Source organism: Peromyscus maniculatus, chromosome 10, assembly GCF_049852395.1.
Source record: "Peromyscus maniculatus bairdii isolate BWxNUB_F1_BW_parent chromosome 10, HU_Pman_BW_mat_3.1, whole genome shotgun sequence".
Taxonomy (NCBI): Eukaryota; Metazoa; Chordata; class Mammalia; order Rodentia; family Cricetidae; genus Peromyscus; species Peromyscus maniculatus.
In genome coordinates, this window is record NC_134861.1 from 90,370,372 (window position 1) to 90,386,111 (window position 15,740).

Below are 15,740 nucleotides of genomic sequence, written 5' to 3' on the forward strand. Positions count from 1 at the left end.
TAAATGTGTTTTGTATTGAGAGACTAAATGTGTAGAACTTTGTTACACTAGCTATAGGAAAGTGAAATAAAATATCTCTGCTTAATTTGGTTGATATTAAAAGTTTCTCAAAGCCAGAAATTTTGAACATATGTAGTTATAACCTTGAGGTGAAATTTATCAAACTGACCTTTCAAGTTATGGCAAATATTTTTAAAGAAAACTGACCCTCAGCCTGTTCATGAGGCTTGTTTTAGGAATTTGAGAAATACACTATATTTGAGTATCCAGGAAGCTAAATGAATCAGCCTTTCTCTGTCATTGGATAAGGACTTTTGAAAGTACTGGTTCAGTGTTAGAAATGCATCGGGTCAGTAGTTTCTGGGTAGTGGTAGTACACTGAGTTGCTAGGCAACCATGATGTTGCAATCACTTTCTTTTCTAGTGTGTGCTGTACACCACTGAATATCCCAAAAAGTACACTGTAGGTCATGATGTAGTCCCCTACAGTAGCTTTTTTAATTACTTACAATTCTTTCCAATTTTCTGAAATATCCTTCTCCTTAGGAGTCTCAAGATGTTCGTTACAAAACTCTTCAAAATTTCTTCCATAAAAACATTAAGAATTTGTTGAAGATTTTTACACTTGAACATATTGTTTAAAATATAATCATTCTCTCTGTGTGACAGCCTCACACAAACAAAGTATTTAAAGAAAATGAAGGTCTGTCATTGCTCTGTTTAATTAGCAGAAACTTTTAGAATTAAAAGATGTTACAAAAAGTAGAACTCAAAGGGAACTTGTATAATCATGGTAGTTGTCTGATTTTACATCAGAATTTCATCAAGTCCAAATTCCATTTATAGGTGTCATCTGCTAGACTGGTCAGTTTTGTTTCACATTTTGAGTTTTTTCTTTCCCCAATTACTTTTACAAATCAGATGGTGGAGTCCATGAGCATGCCAAAAGATTTATACTTGCTTCTGGTTTGACACATGATGCAGCAACTCCCTTTACCATCTATGGCTTTGAAGGTACCCAGACCCTTTCCTTTGTATCTAAATTTTTTACCACCTTGTATTTTTCTTTATGAAAGAAATGCATTTATTTTTAATGACCTAAACTCTGGGATTTCTTTTCTAATATTTCTAGCTACATTGAATATAATTAAATATACATTTTAATTGTGTTTACAATTTACTTTGTATTATGACTAACACCTGCAATCTTGTAAAAATAACTTATCAGAGATACAAATAATTTTACAATGATTAGGATTATGAGACATAATTTAGGATGTTTTTCTTTTTCTTCTTTTTTTGGGGGGTAATGGAATTATTACAGTAGCCTTCTACATTAAGACCAGGATGAGTTTGTGCAGGGATAACTATTCAAATATACTTACAAATCCTAAACTGTGTCAAATTACTCAACAAATTAGTTGCCGCTGACTATGTGCTATGGGCAACACAAGCATAGTTATTGCTAATTAAGTAAATTTTTTTTGTTCAATATTGACTAGAAGAAAGTTTAAATTTTAAATTTCTATAATGTATAAACTATCTCATAACAGCTTCAGAACAGGTTGAGTTTTGGGGGTTTTTTTGCCTCTTTATTTGCATATTTGAGATACTCAATGAGACTGTAAAATCAGAATGAACTGTATTAATACTTTTAATAATGACTTGCTCATCTTCTGAGAGGTTTTTTCATACACTGACTATAGTACCAGTTGTTCTGACAAATTCTACTGTAAAAAAAAATAACTAAGAAATTACTCCATTATGACTTAATTATCAAATTATATGTTAGAGTTCAGTGTCTTTTCTGTAACTACGTTGGCAGTTTACAGAGCTAATACTGCCAAACTTTACAAGAAAGAAGGCACTCATTACAAATTTGAGATAATTAATAAAGCCTCTGGTTACATCATTTTAATGCAGACATCAGACCTGGGAGGAGCTTTTGGTATTTCAGTTTGTCTCCAGTCTATGACTGAACAGTTGGCTTCTCAAGCCAGTCAGCCAGCTGGTGGCTAGGTTGCCATGTAGGACCTCCCTCACCTACTTCCTAAGCTGACTAATGTAGAAAGCAACCTCAGCAGAAACATTTATATATAAATGTATATGCAGTCCTGTGTACTTTCATATTAGAATTTTCTTCTGGCAGGAGTACAAAAACATATTTTACAAAACAGCACGAGGCCTGCTATATTATGGGTTTTCAATAAATATATTCCTTCTTTTACCCAATTGACTGAAGAAAGTTCTAGTAAATATAGAAACATACTAAAATTAAAGTGTTCTCAGAATATGGCATAGAAATTGACTAGACATAACACTAATCTAATGAGACTTGACTGTAGCTACCCTGACTACCCCGACTACAGACAACATTCTTTAGCTTCACCTGCCCAGTACTTTAACTATATAACAGATACACTAATTATTCTTAGCATTTAGTGTGTGTGTGTGTGTGTGTGTGTGTGTGTGTGTGTGTGTGTACCCACCACTTTGGGAGTAGTCATTAAATTCTAATAGACTTACTAATGTGAAAGGGATGAAAATCTAATAAAAGTTAATCAGAATATGCAAAGGAATAAATTACAATGCTTTTAATACTTGTATATATGACCTTACTATATTTTGTCTTCAGAAGTTTCAAACCCAACATCTAGTATGCCGATCAATCAGAAATGTCTCCACTAACTTGCTCGCCATAATACAGATAGTGTTTCAACTTTAAAATAAAGGAATAAGTCTATCTCTGAATGGTAAATAAGGGTCAGCAACACTCAGATAATGAAATTCAGTTTGTAGAGACATTCATATCTTATATCCAGTAAGGATTTATTAAAAAACAATAAATAATGAATAATTTGTTATTTAAATAATTAGAACAAAGTTCACTGGAAATATAAGCGAAAGTTCTCGACAATTTGAAATCTAAGGTTTTAAACCCTATACACTCTTAAGAAAATAGTAATTAACCATAGATGACAGATGCTGCTTCTCAGTCAATGGAGACTCTCGAGCTTTACTCTGCATCTCATTGGGAAGGAAATATAAATTTTTAAAATAGAATTAACTTGGGGGAAGGCATCAGCACTGCAACTCTTAGCACCAAATGTTTCTTCTTGGAGCACCAAATGCTTTACGGAAAACATTCCAAGTATCAAAGTTTTCAGATAGATAAATATTTATGGATCAAATCCATAAAGAACAGACATTGTTATGAAATATATATAGATGCCTTCAAAACTTTCTTTCTAGGCAGAGGAGACACATAAGTTAGGAGTCGTTCCCCACTTAATTGCTTTTGCAACCTTATGCAACACAAATGGATGATGGACAAGACTCATTTGTTTGCACAAAGAAGGAGATCTCGACTGACATCATGTCCAGATAAATCACACGGGCGCTATTGCTATGTATGAAAAGTGTCATGTAGAGAGTTTCAATGTCCTTTGCCAAGAAGATTAATTTTAAAAACAAATTCTTCTCATTTCTGGTTAGATTCGCGATTAAAGCATAACATTACTCTGGTTCATAAGTTTAAGGGCAATGAAATTCCATCTGTCTTTGAACCTTATGAATGATACTTTTTCAGTCTATGTATAGACTTGTGATTCACCCTCTTCATTTACAGCTCTTTGTTGTATTTTTATTACACATCTCCAGCCAGTGCAACAAATCTCAAGAAAGCTATTTTGCCACTTAAAGGCAGAGGTTTATTTACATTTCTCGTGGTGCAAATATGCTACATGATTCTGTAAAAATTTAAAGTGGTTACCAAAGAAACACAGCCAGAGCTTCTGTAGTATTTTGGATGCTCTTAAAATATCCCTGATGGGCACACCTGCATCAGAAAGGAAGTTCCTATTGGAGAAAGTAGCCATGGGTCCTGCTCTAGAGGCAGACACAGAACAAATGTCTACAAGGACTTACTGCAGAAAGAGTTGGGTGCACTTATCAGCCTTCTACATTGCACATGCACACACACACACACATTGTACCCCAAGCATCAACTGTGAATCAACTGTGAACATACTAGACGTTTTTCAATTGAATAGAATTCTATCTTGTTACTAACCAGAGGAGTTATGTATTCAACCCAAGAGAGTGTAAGTTCTATGTGGGCTTAAAGAAACTGATAACAAAGACTTAGGTAAAAATTTTATTCATTAATATGTGGAGGTGTGACTTTGGATCCAGCCAGTCAGTGACATAAATAAGCTTGAGCAAAAAGATTCAAGCTAGAGAATATGTGTGTGCATTTGTATATTTGTGTGTGTGCGCGTAAGGCTTCTTGGAGCAGTGCCACAAACTTGGACACCAACCAAAAGTATCACTGCAGCCCTTTGAAATGTCCATAAAGAGCACAATGTGGGTAATTATACCAGGATGCTCCAAATCGTTTTTTCCATCTTGTGCACTCACATGCCCGCCAAACATGAAATGTTCGCCTTCTCCCTTCCAAAGTGATGGTTGTTGAACTTATTTTTAGTGTCATTTGATAAGCCTTTGTGCTCGCAGAGAGACATCCCACTGACCCGGCCACTGGTCATTGTCTATACCAGTTCACATCAAAGCAGGCGCACTTTGTCAGGTTTCCAGTCGAATATCCATTTCGCATCTGAAGTACAGTATCAAAAGTGACTAGATCATCTGAGTTATTTCCTTCAGCTGCTGCCGCCTTCCTCCCCCGCCGTGTTTCTGCTCACGCTAACATAATCTGGCATCGTTGATGTGGCACGATGGTGATATTTCTAAAAATTTATAGTACGTATATTGTCAATGCTTTCTGATGGCGCCCCTCCTGATTTTAATTTATAAACTGAAGAAAGGAGATCTCTTTTTTTTTTTCTTCCTGGGCTGAATCACACCCAAGGTGCGGTGCTTCTCAATATCCAAGTAACATGCATACAGTGATAGGTCATTCAATGTCAAAAGGCATAAAAAAGATGAGCAAAGTCTTCACAGGCTGCTGCTTGCTGTTGCCTTTAATTATATTAATTAAACTTTGAAATTTTCATGCAAAGAGAGTTGCTGGCTTGTGACGCTGAGGAGCCCTTGGAGACTTGAAAGAAGAAAAAACCCTGAGCAGAAGCTTGGTGGTTACTGCTTCCTTAAATTAAAAGCCAAACAAACACGTAGGTGTGTTTACAGATACTAATGCTTTATGCACTGCTAAATCCTAAACACTGAGAAAGGAGAATCTACCAGTCAGAGGACAAGGTCTCAAATCATGAGTCCTTATGCTGAGCTCCGGGTCTTTGGTTGGAGGCGGTCTTCCTGTTGAATTAACGCTCTATTAATTCCCTTGTCCCGAGTGCATAATGAAAGAAAGGTGTCTTGGAAAACTAAAGGGCAAAATTCTGCTTGCATCCAGTACCTTGGGGCGTCTCGTCCACATTTTGTCATGCGTGTACACTTTCAGTGTAACAGTGACAAGATTTTCTAGTCAGAAAATTCCCGTAAGGCACAAAGTCATCGAGGACTTAGAAGGCTTCTGCTATCTCGCATAGCTACAAGGCAGTGGACTCCATTATTTGTTTAGCCTGGTAGGAATTTTCCTGATCTGCATGTAGCTAAAGATCTTGCCAAACAAAAGCACCCACACTGTGCATCCACGTCAAAAGCACCAGTCGCCATTACAAAGCGGCATGGCTGGTGGGTTTCCAGTCTTTGCTTTGGTATCATCTTCACATCATAGCTGTGTCTGCTTTGTCTTCTTACACATTCACATAAGCTCTGCAGAAACCGTAGCATGAAAATTAACATTCCTCTGTATTCTCAGTGTCATAAATCATGAGTTATCACCGCCAAGTTTCATCACCTCTCATGAAGATGGCAGAGCAAGTGTTTGAAAATGTTTGGTGCACAGAAAGCAGGAGAGAAAACATTTCCTGACAGAGAGGAACTGGGCTCTTGTCCGAAGAACTTCTGAGATGCACTGGACTCATTCCAGTCCATTCTATTGGAAGTCAGCATCATGAAGGTGTGCTGTCTTCTTATCTTCTCATTCTTTGTGCTCTCGTTTTATTGATGTGGAACTCGGGAAAAGTTTATGCACCGACCCTGAGGAAAGAAGGAGATCCACAGTGAAATACTGAAGCAGTTGTTTAAAATCCAAGGAACATCTAGCTTCCACAACATGACACAGCTAATGATACCCAAGCTCAGAACAATGGCCACACAAGTCACAATGTCATATCATTTTCCTTGGCTCAACACAATATAGCTCAGGTTTTACTTTACCGTTTTTTTTTTTTCCCTACAAAAAGTTAACTTATTTGATGGTATGGTAAAATCCACATAGGAAAAAAAACATCATGTAATAAAACTTTCTTAGTGCTGTCTAAAGTGTGGTACCATTGTCGTAGAAATCAAACTATCAAAGATATTGTTGTATATGTCTCTATGATGAAAGAAAATGGAAAAATTTTCTTATGTCATATGGTGATTCTAAAATGTTCACATGAAGAGTATATTTAATAAGTTACAAACACTGAGGATAAGGAAACATGAGACTGGATATAGATGTCTTCTTTGTGCTGTATTTATAAATGGCTTTTGTAGCTCACAGCCTTGTTTGATATCATGTCCAATGTTGCCAACCCATTTCTCACACCACTATAGACACTGCTTTCCAACACTCCGAAATTGAGACAATTTTTTTGAATTATATATTTTCAGAGTATTTTCCAGTTCAATTTCTAAACACTTTAGGGAAAGTTGTGTGGACACACCGATTCATAAACTAGTCACAATCCAAATAATATTTGAAAATAAAATTTCTAATTACTGATGCAGACTCTCCTTTCCTCCCTTGACCTATCATGTAACTTGTGTCCAGAGTCCTCCACTGGCCAAAAGCTAGCCCATTCTCCCCTAGTTTAAGCCAGAATAATCACGTGATTAAGACTTTTCCATTTGTTATTACATCTGCTCTCAGAAGTTCATCATGTTAGAACTTCCCCTAATATGAGCGCTTGTTTGGAATATTTGACACATGGAAATATATATATATTCACACATATATGTAGTGAAAGAAGTGGAAGAAGAGAACTTAGAACATAAAAGCTTAATTTTTGTTCATTTTTGATTCAAACATAACTGCTCAACAAATTTTGAAACTTCAGACATTTTTGAATACAGAAAACCATAAAGACCAAAAAGAGATGGAGTTTTTATCAGCTTCTACTAAAAGGCAATTGACCATCAAAGTTTTTGTCTTCTAAATAATTTTGGAAGCACGAATATTTCGACAAATACTAATTTTATTAGTTTGTGCCTAACGTGAAGTCAGGTGTAAGTTTTAAATAATAATACATATCTTATATCATAAATTATACTTAATATGGACACAATTTAATTTTCTCAGTTTTCTGAATTTTTGACTCAATATTTCTCTATTTTTCTAAATTTAGGCTCATGCTCTGCTCACACCTGAAACCCACACAAACTGTTCTGATGCGTTGAGTATTACCTATATTGCATATTTGGGCATTAATATAACTAACTTGAATTTTATGCTCTACAAATGACTGAGTCATGTTTGAGTGATAACATTTATCAATAAAAATTGAATTAAATTAACATCATAATACTTCATTACTTTCAAAATTAATTATAAATATATTTCTTCTGCTTTGGGGATGGAGATCTCCTTGATTTCAGTGGAAGTATGATTTAATTTATTCATTTTGCATGAGAAATTATTAGCAGTAGAATTTGCTAAATATTTAAAGGAACTAAACCTAGGCAGAACAATATGAATTTACTACTGACTTTAGGCTATAATCAAATATTTTAAAGTACATAGATGCATTGTGATAATTCAATTATTAAGTTGTTGATCTTTCTCAGTATACTTAAATCAATTGGGCAAATTAATTCCAAAACAAGATCACTCCCAGCCAACCTAAACTAAATGTTTTCTATCATATAAGAAAGGTGTATGTTGGTAACTGGCATCACTTTATACACTCTTTGAAGGTCATGATTATTTAATAAACACTATAACTTTAAAGAAATAAAACTGCCTTCCTTTTAAAGCATACTGTGTTATGCAACCTTATATGGAACATGTTACCTAATTACTGAGTTTCTGTGGCAAGGAAACAATTCGGATGTCATGTAAGTGGAAGTATAAATTGGCAAAATCTAGATGGTAAGCAACTATGCACAAAATGGTCTGAAAACACTTCTATTCTTTGACTCTAATCTAATGTTGGGACTTAAAATATTTACTGTGGGACTTTTGTAATAGTGAAACAATAATGTCAGTTTATATTTCTGTTCAACAATTCAGAGAATAAATTATGATTCTCCTAACTCAATACCATGTGGTCAGTCAAATAGGGATCTTTAAAAGATGAAGGAAAATGGTAGCAAAAAGAGAATGGCAAATTGTTATACACACATGATCATAACTGTGCAAATGTGTGTCTAGATAGTGAAAGATTAGCAGACAGCTTATCAGCCAACTCTGAGGAGTAACATTCTCTATGACATCTTATTTTTCATTTGTACATCTTCTGTACACTTGGATTTATTTAATCACTTTTAAATAAATATTAATTTTTAAAGAATAAATTCAGTGACCAAAAATAAGTTCATCTTTAATTAAATTTCTTTACAGCATTCTTTATTTATGGGTTATTAAAAGTCAGCCCAAATATCTATTCATGTTTTGCTCTAGGGAATCACCATTAACTGCCCAGTCAGAGATTTCCAACGTTTGCTGGACTCATTCATTTTCTCGTCCAGGTTGCATCTGACATTTACCATCCAGGTGAACCTGCCTGAATTGCAGTTCTGCTCAGGGGTGGGAGTGTCTGGAATCAGCAGATTGATTAGTAGATCTTAGAATCTCCATTCAGCATTTTCTATAAATATGTGATCTAGAATTAGCACTGCAAATCCTATAATCTAGAGTCTTCCTTTATTTTTATGGTACTAAATTTCAGGAGTCTTGATAAAAAGGCTGTTCAGGCATCTGACAAGGTTTATGGTTGGTTAATTTTTAAATATGCTTGTTTATATGTAAGGACATGGTAACACCAATTACAGCAGTGGTTCATCACATTTATGCTTATGAATAAATGTATCCAGTGGTTCATTTAACCACATTTAACCAGAAGAAGGAGAATCTATAATTTTCATACATGAAAATTTCCTAGCCACATTGCTAGCTAGGGCATATGTTTTTCTATTCAATTAATAACACAAAATATCCATGCTTTTGGTACCTGACAAAATAGTTTGAAAATCCTTTCTTGAAAGACAACTACCAAAACTCTGCTTGAGGAGGAGGCCCTAAAGGAAATATTAGCCAGCTGTTTCTTTAAATCAGTAGTGTTTTCATTCTGTGGTTCATGAACAATTGTGCATTCTACAGGTGCCTCAGAAGCTACCAGGGTTGGAGTGGCACATGTGAAGGTCTCATATCCATTCCAGCCTAAGGAACTCTGCTGTGTGTTACCTTGAAAATTGCAGGTCCATACTGTATGAGACCTTGTCTAAACTAAAACTTTAGTTTCATAATTACTAATACAGAAATTTAACCTGACCTTATGTTACATGGTGAATGAACTATTCATATACCTTGTTTTGTTTTTTATAGCTCTTATGAATGTCTTCATAGATCTCCAACATTATAATATTATCCCTATAATTTTTCATAATATAAACAGTCTGTATAACCATTGGGTATATAAGGAGAAGGCTGGGTTTTGGATAATTATGTTTATAATATTGATACTGAAGGATCAGTTCACTTAGAACTGGAAAAAGCTTAGGCTAAGCTCTCTTGCTTCCCTTTTGCTACACAAACACTACTATATAGCTTGGTCTTTTTCTCTTTCTGCCTTGGACATGGGGAGCTCATCCTGGGCAGGATGATTTAAAGTAACAAGTGACCATTACAATGAATTTTCTGACATAACTGAACCTTGATTTTGGCCCATAATCATTGCCCTATTTTTACCCCTCTGAAGCTTTCTTGTTATATGTTTTCTCTCCCCACTTCTTTGGAAGTAGTGTAGGGTTAAGTAAATATAAAATAATGAAAATCCCTTAATTCTTACTTTTTTCCCAATCATAAGGAGTATTTGTATTAACCTTAACCTTCACAATCGTCCAACAAGGCATCTCTTTGACCTCTGCCTTGTGCAAGCAACCCTATCTCATCTTCTTTCCCTCTTTTATTCTGGCAGCCTTTAATGAAGGGTTATACAGATAACACTAAATAGATGACAAATGATGATTTATTTGAACTGAACCTGAGTTACGCAGAAACAGAAAACATGAACTTGAAGTTTAGACATGTGAAATGCTGAGGTCATGCTATTCTTCATGCAGCATTCTACAAACATGAATCCTCTGAGTCTGAAGACTGAACATTGACTAATTTCATTGAATTCTAGAAAACAGTTTGCTCGATATGAATCACTACAAACCGGAAATATAGCTAGGCCGGTGATACAAAGTTGCAATCCCAGAACTTGGAGGTATAAGCAGGAAGATTAGGACTTCAAGGTCAACCACAGACACATGAGTTCTAGGCCAGTCTAAGGCGTATGATTCTCTGCCTCAAAAACAAATCTGCAAATCTATTAACATTCCCAACTTGCCCTTTAAAGTGGAGCTCCACATGAAGTTTTAATTCTATTAGAGATTTTCACCATAAGAAGAACCCAAATATACCAAGCAAGAATGTACCATGAAAAAAAGACTGAGGTAACAAGTGGTAACAAGGCTAAACTCACAGTCAGCTTTGACAGCTTCAACTGTACTCAAGTGATATTTCAGGCAATAATGAAACTCTCCCCAGTAACCATACTGACATTTTCCCTCATATCATTATTAGCAATGCCCCTTCTCCTGGGCTTCACAATAAACAAGGGAAGCAGAATACCCAAAAGAAAAATATCAAAAACATTACCACTCCTCAGTGAGCTAAACCAACAGGGGAAAATAAGACAGCTGCAGACACTGGCATGTTTGCCGCGGGTGAAGTGAGCAAGATACGGTTCTGTCACAGTATTTAAAACCTGATTTCAGCCCCATTTTTATTGTGGTCAGTAACGGCAGCAATAACCAGAGCAGACACCGGGTTTCCCATCTCTGCAGCATTAACATTCCGCGGGCGTCAGTGCTCGCACGGTCCTTTACTAGCTATCTTCACAGGATGTATTTCACTGCCGTAACCGTTACAGGATTATGCTCACCTCATAAACATCCATTGACAAGGCAACGCAAACAACTGCACTTTAGTCGAGACTTCTCAAACACGGAGAGCTGATTTATTTTTATCTCCACGTCTAAAAAGACCTCCCTAAACCTCCATGCACAGTGCAATAGTAAACACCATTTCAAATTTTAAATGGTACAAAAACCCAAAAAATACACAGACACACAGACAGAGATTAGTCAAAAAGTCCAGGAAGCCACTATTGCTAAAGAAACCAAAGAACACAAAAGGCTTTTTCAAGGTCAATTTCCTATAGTAAATGGTGGTACAAAACTCAAGAAAGGTATACACCCCTTCCCCATTTATAGAGAATCTGAACTAGAGATGGTTTTACCTAAAACTGAAAGATTTTGAGCTGAAATACAATTCTAACATATTGTCTTCTAATTGAAGTTCACTCTATAAATTCCCCATCTAAATAGACTATAATTAGATGTTATTAAAGGAATTGCTGAGTTTGTCTAAAATTCTCCTTTAGAATTGTTTCTTCATTTTGTCATGATACCTGCAAAAAATTTTTGTAACTCTATAAATACAGATAACACTTTGCAAATATTTTGTGTATTGACAGTTTTGAAATTTAAGCATATTTCTGGCAATGAATAAAACGTCTAAACCATGGTTAATAAGAGATGAAATGATCCTTCTAAGTTATTAATTGCATTACAAGATGTGCGTGTATGAATGTATGTGTGTGTGTGAGAGAGAGAGACAGACAGAGAGTGAGTGTGTATGTGTATGTGTACATAGATATAGATATAATTTTGACAGTTTTCTGGAAATCATTATTGGCAAAGCCATTGCTATGCTTCATAATAAATTATAATGGGAAGTAGATACCCAAAAGACACACTACACACATACAGTCAAAACAGATTTCTGTATATTTTACTCTTTGCTTAATATTTATTTTATCGGTTATATCATAGGTAGTATAGCAATGACTCTCCTTTCCCTAATTTTAATTAAAATACAGACTGTGGTTCTGCTTCTTCCTCCAGATGGTTGACTGCACTGGTCCTCAGGGTGGAGGGAACAGAAGCAGGGAACAGCGTTCAGACAGCCCTCTGGGAGACAAACTTCTGTGAACCAGCTCAACTTTATTCCAGAGCATAAGGAATATATAGGACTGGGGAGCCTGAGGACAAACCCTAATTTGCCTTAAGTGGCACACACCTATCACAAGGCTTTGTATGAGGCAATAGATGCTATCAAAATGGCTTGAGCATTTACCTAATTACCATGTGGGTCACTAGAGGAAGAGTGTTTGCAGGTATCTATGTCAAGGGTCAACCTTGAGGTAAGTCAGGCATCCTGGGCCTAGAGACATCCTCCAGATAAGGCTAAGGAGAGCAGGATGCTTTGCTGGGGAAGGAAGGAGGAAGTTTCCTTATTACCAGACTTAGAGAGTGCTGCCAGGCTGCAGTAGACTGTGACCTCTACAGTCAGCAATGTCTTCCAACAACAGATTATGTCTTGGGTAATATTAAAAAATAAAAAGACATCTTTAAAACAATAGAATAAAAAAAATGGGGACAGAGAGATGGCCCCGTTAGGAAAGTGCTTGCCACACAAGCATGAGGACCAGATTTAGGCTCCCCAAGGCCTGTGTATAAAAGCTGGGTGTGGTAGTACATCCTGTAACCTTAGAGCTGGGGGAGGGGTGTCAGGAGAGGCAGACAAATGGATCCCTGGAGCTCACTAGCCAGTTAGTCTAGTCCAATGACAGGCTACAGCTTCAGTGGAAGACTGTCTCTAAGGCTAAGGTAGACAGTGACTGAAGAAGACACCTGAGATCACCCTCTGGTCTCCATACATGTGTACTGGTACACACACAAACATGCACATTCTCATATACAACAGAGACAGACAAACAGAGAAAACAAAAAAAGTAATGCAAAACAAAAAAAATGCAAGCAAAAAATTTAAAACAATCCAAATGTGTATCATTAGGGGACAATGAATAAACTATTACACAGACAATAGGAAAATAATATAATTCTAAGGAATGTTATTCTAAAGAAGGCCATCATAGAAAGATGGCCAAGGTTTGTAAAAAGCTAATGTTTTTATGTTATAAAAAAGGAAAATATATTGGGATGAATATGTGGTTATTTTTTAAAGGAAAGAGAAGTAATCATTGCCTCAAAAGTAAGTGTTTAGCAAGAGATAGGGATACACTTTTTTTTTATTATGGGAACCCAAATGCAAACATTTAAATATTTTACATTGGAGGCAGAGTTGGCAATGAGAGATGTCTACAAATAAAACAGTTTCACAAAGTACAACCTTGAACCTATCAAAAGCATAACATGTGGCAGGAAAGATGATGCAGAAAAGACCCCAGTACATGCCAAAATGCTTTTGTGCAGAGCAAAGAATTAGTCATCTGAAGGCTGGATGATGAACTGTTCCCTATTTCCTTAACAGAGGAACCCTGAGAAAAGAAGCATCCCACTGGGAGTTTGGGATAAAGCAAGAGAATATGAACCACGGCCCTAATGGACCCAGTTTCCTCCTCAGCCACCAGGATATAACCACACAAACGATGAGAAGGACTGAAAAGATCCTTCCTAAGCACACATGGCTTCTAAAGAAGCTGCCCCTGAGCAGTATAAGGCTTCAGGCATGGGCACATATGGAGACAGACCTTTCAAAACAAAAAGCTTACTGTGGGTCATGAGAAGATGCAGTTATAAAGTGACATCCTCTGCAACCCAAAAAGTTTAGGGACAGGTTCTAAGTCGGGAGGCAGGGGTTAAGAGGAGGATCCTCCTGGTGAAAATTCTTAACCCTGCCCCCCAAAACTCTGCCCTGTAGTTCATTGGTGAAGCCAGCAGTGAATTACAAGGAAGTCTGCAACAAACGTAGCCCAGAGAAGAAACCTATCAACAACCGGACAGAGAAAGAGGTTTAGTCTATGTATTATTCTAGGGGTAAAAGTCAGTGTCCAACTGCCTGCCTCTTTCTTCTCTTTGTATATATAAACGCATACATCTATCATTAAGATAGCTATACACACATACACACAGACATTATATATGTTATATATATTCACAATGTCCTGCATAAAATCATAAATGATAGTTATAAAGAAATAGAAAATATTTCCTTTAATCAACAGGAAACACAGCCAATACAGGTGGCTTACAACACAGCCTAACAAACAAGGACAAACAATAGCTATGGTAAAGTTTTTAAATCTACTGATAGCAGCGGATAGTATTTCAAATGAAGAGTAAGTTTTAAATAAGAAACTGTATGAATAAAAATTAGTGTATTTGACTGGTGTTCATGTAAACTGGACACAGTAAAGACTTAAGTGATTTTGAAATTTTAGTTTTTCACATTGAAAAGCAAAGTAAAAAAAGAATGCAAGATCTCTGAGCCACATGACTATTGTCCTCTAGGAAATCACTGCCCCACAAGGAATAAATACAAAGTGAATGGGAAATAATTGCTTAGGACCTCCTAGAATCAATGAATGATCTAAGCTTAAAAATCAAAGAAACTTGTTGAATCCCAAGGAGAACAAATGCCTAGAAAAACGGGAAATATACAGTAAAATTTCAAAACACAAAACTATATCCTAACAGCAGGTATTTCTGCTTGTTTTCTTCCTCTCATCCCCTGATACATGAGAAACGTCATAATGCTAACAGCTGACTTTCTCTCAGAAGCAGTGGAGGGCATCTGACAATGGAATGTTCTAACTATTAATTTCTTTAAAATTAACTATAACTTACATATTTATTAAGTGAAATAAAGACAATTTGAGGTAAACAAAACCTGAGAAAGATGAGGGGAAATAGACTTTAAGAGACTATGATTGAAATTTGGGTGTTTTAGTCTGATAGGGTCTATAGACAAGCTTCTTGGATTGAGTTGTTTCAATTTGCATTTAAAGAAAAGGGAGGCTGATGTTAGCTTTGCATGAACTTGCTTTGCTCTTAACAAGAATATTTGCAATAGTGTTTTATTCATCACTTTATTCAACACTCACTCTGCTCTTCCTGTGCTGTTTGCCCTGTTTTCCCACAGGTACAGGAGGGAAACTTTATCCCAGGGTCTTTATGACCACTGGTTTTTCTACAAGAATAGTTCTGAAGAACAGTTGTGGATTACCTTGTAAAAGATTACAAATAACTTTTGGAGGCTTTAGTTTTTAATTATGTGCTTATCTCTGTGTGTGGGTATGTGTCCATAAGCGCAGATGCCTCCAGAGACTCAAATCGGGTCTCCTCTAGCTGAAACGGCAGGCTATGAACCACCTGATCTGGGTCCACAGAGCAGAACCCAGGTCACCAGTAAGGTGCTGAGCACCCTAACCTGCTAAAACTTTTATCTCCCTATTCATATTTTTTTGAAAAATCTTCCTAAAGTTCTAATTTAAAAGATTAGCTGCAAGCCAGGCAATGGTGGTACATGCCTTTAATCCTAGCACTCAGGAAGCAGAGGCAGGCAGATCTCTGTGAGTTCAAGGCCAGCCTGGTCTACAAAG

The 15,740-nt window shown here is 36.3% G+C and overlaps 1 protein-coding gene across 1 annotated transcript in view; it reads right to left on the reverse strand.

The window, feature by feature from the left end:
* Window positions 1-4,143: 4,143 nt before the first annotated feature.
* Antxr2 (ANTXR cell adhesion molecule 2) overlaps window positions 4,144-15,740 on the reverse strand; it is a 128,031-nt gene continuing 116,434 nt past the window's right edge. The window contains exon 17 of the mRNA XM_006975364.4: window positions 4,144-6,060. Within this exon, the coding sequence (XP_006975426.1) occupies window positions 6,022-6,060 (39 nt within the window). The 3' untranslated portion in view covers window positions 4,144-6,021. The remainder of the gene's footprint in view (window positions 6,061-15,740) is intronic.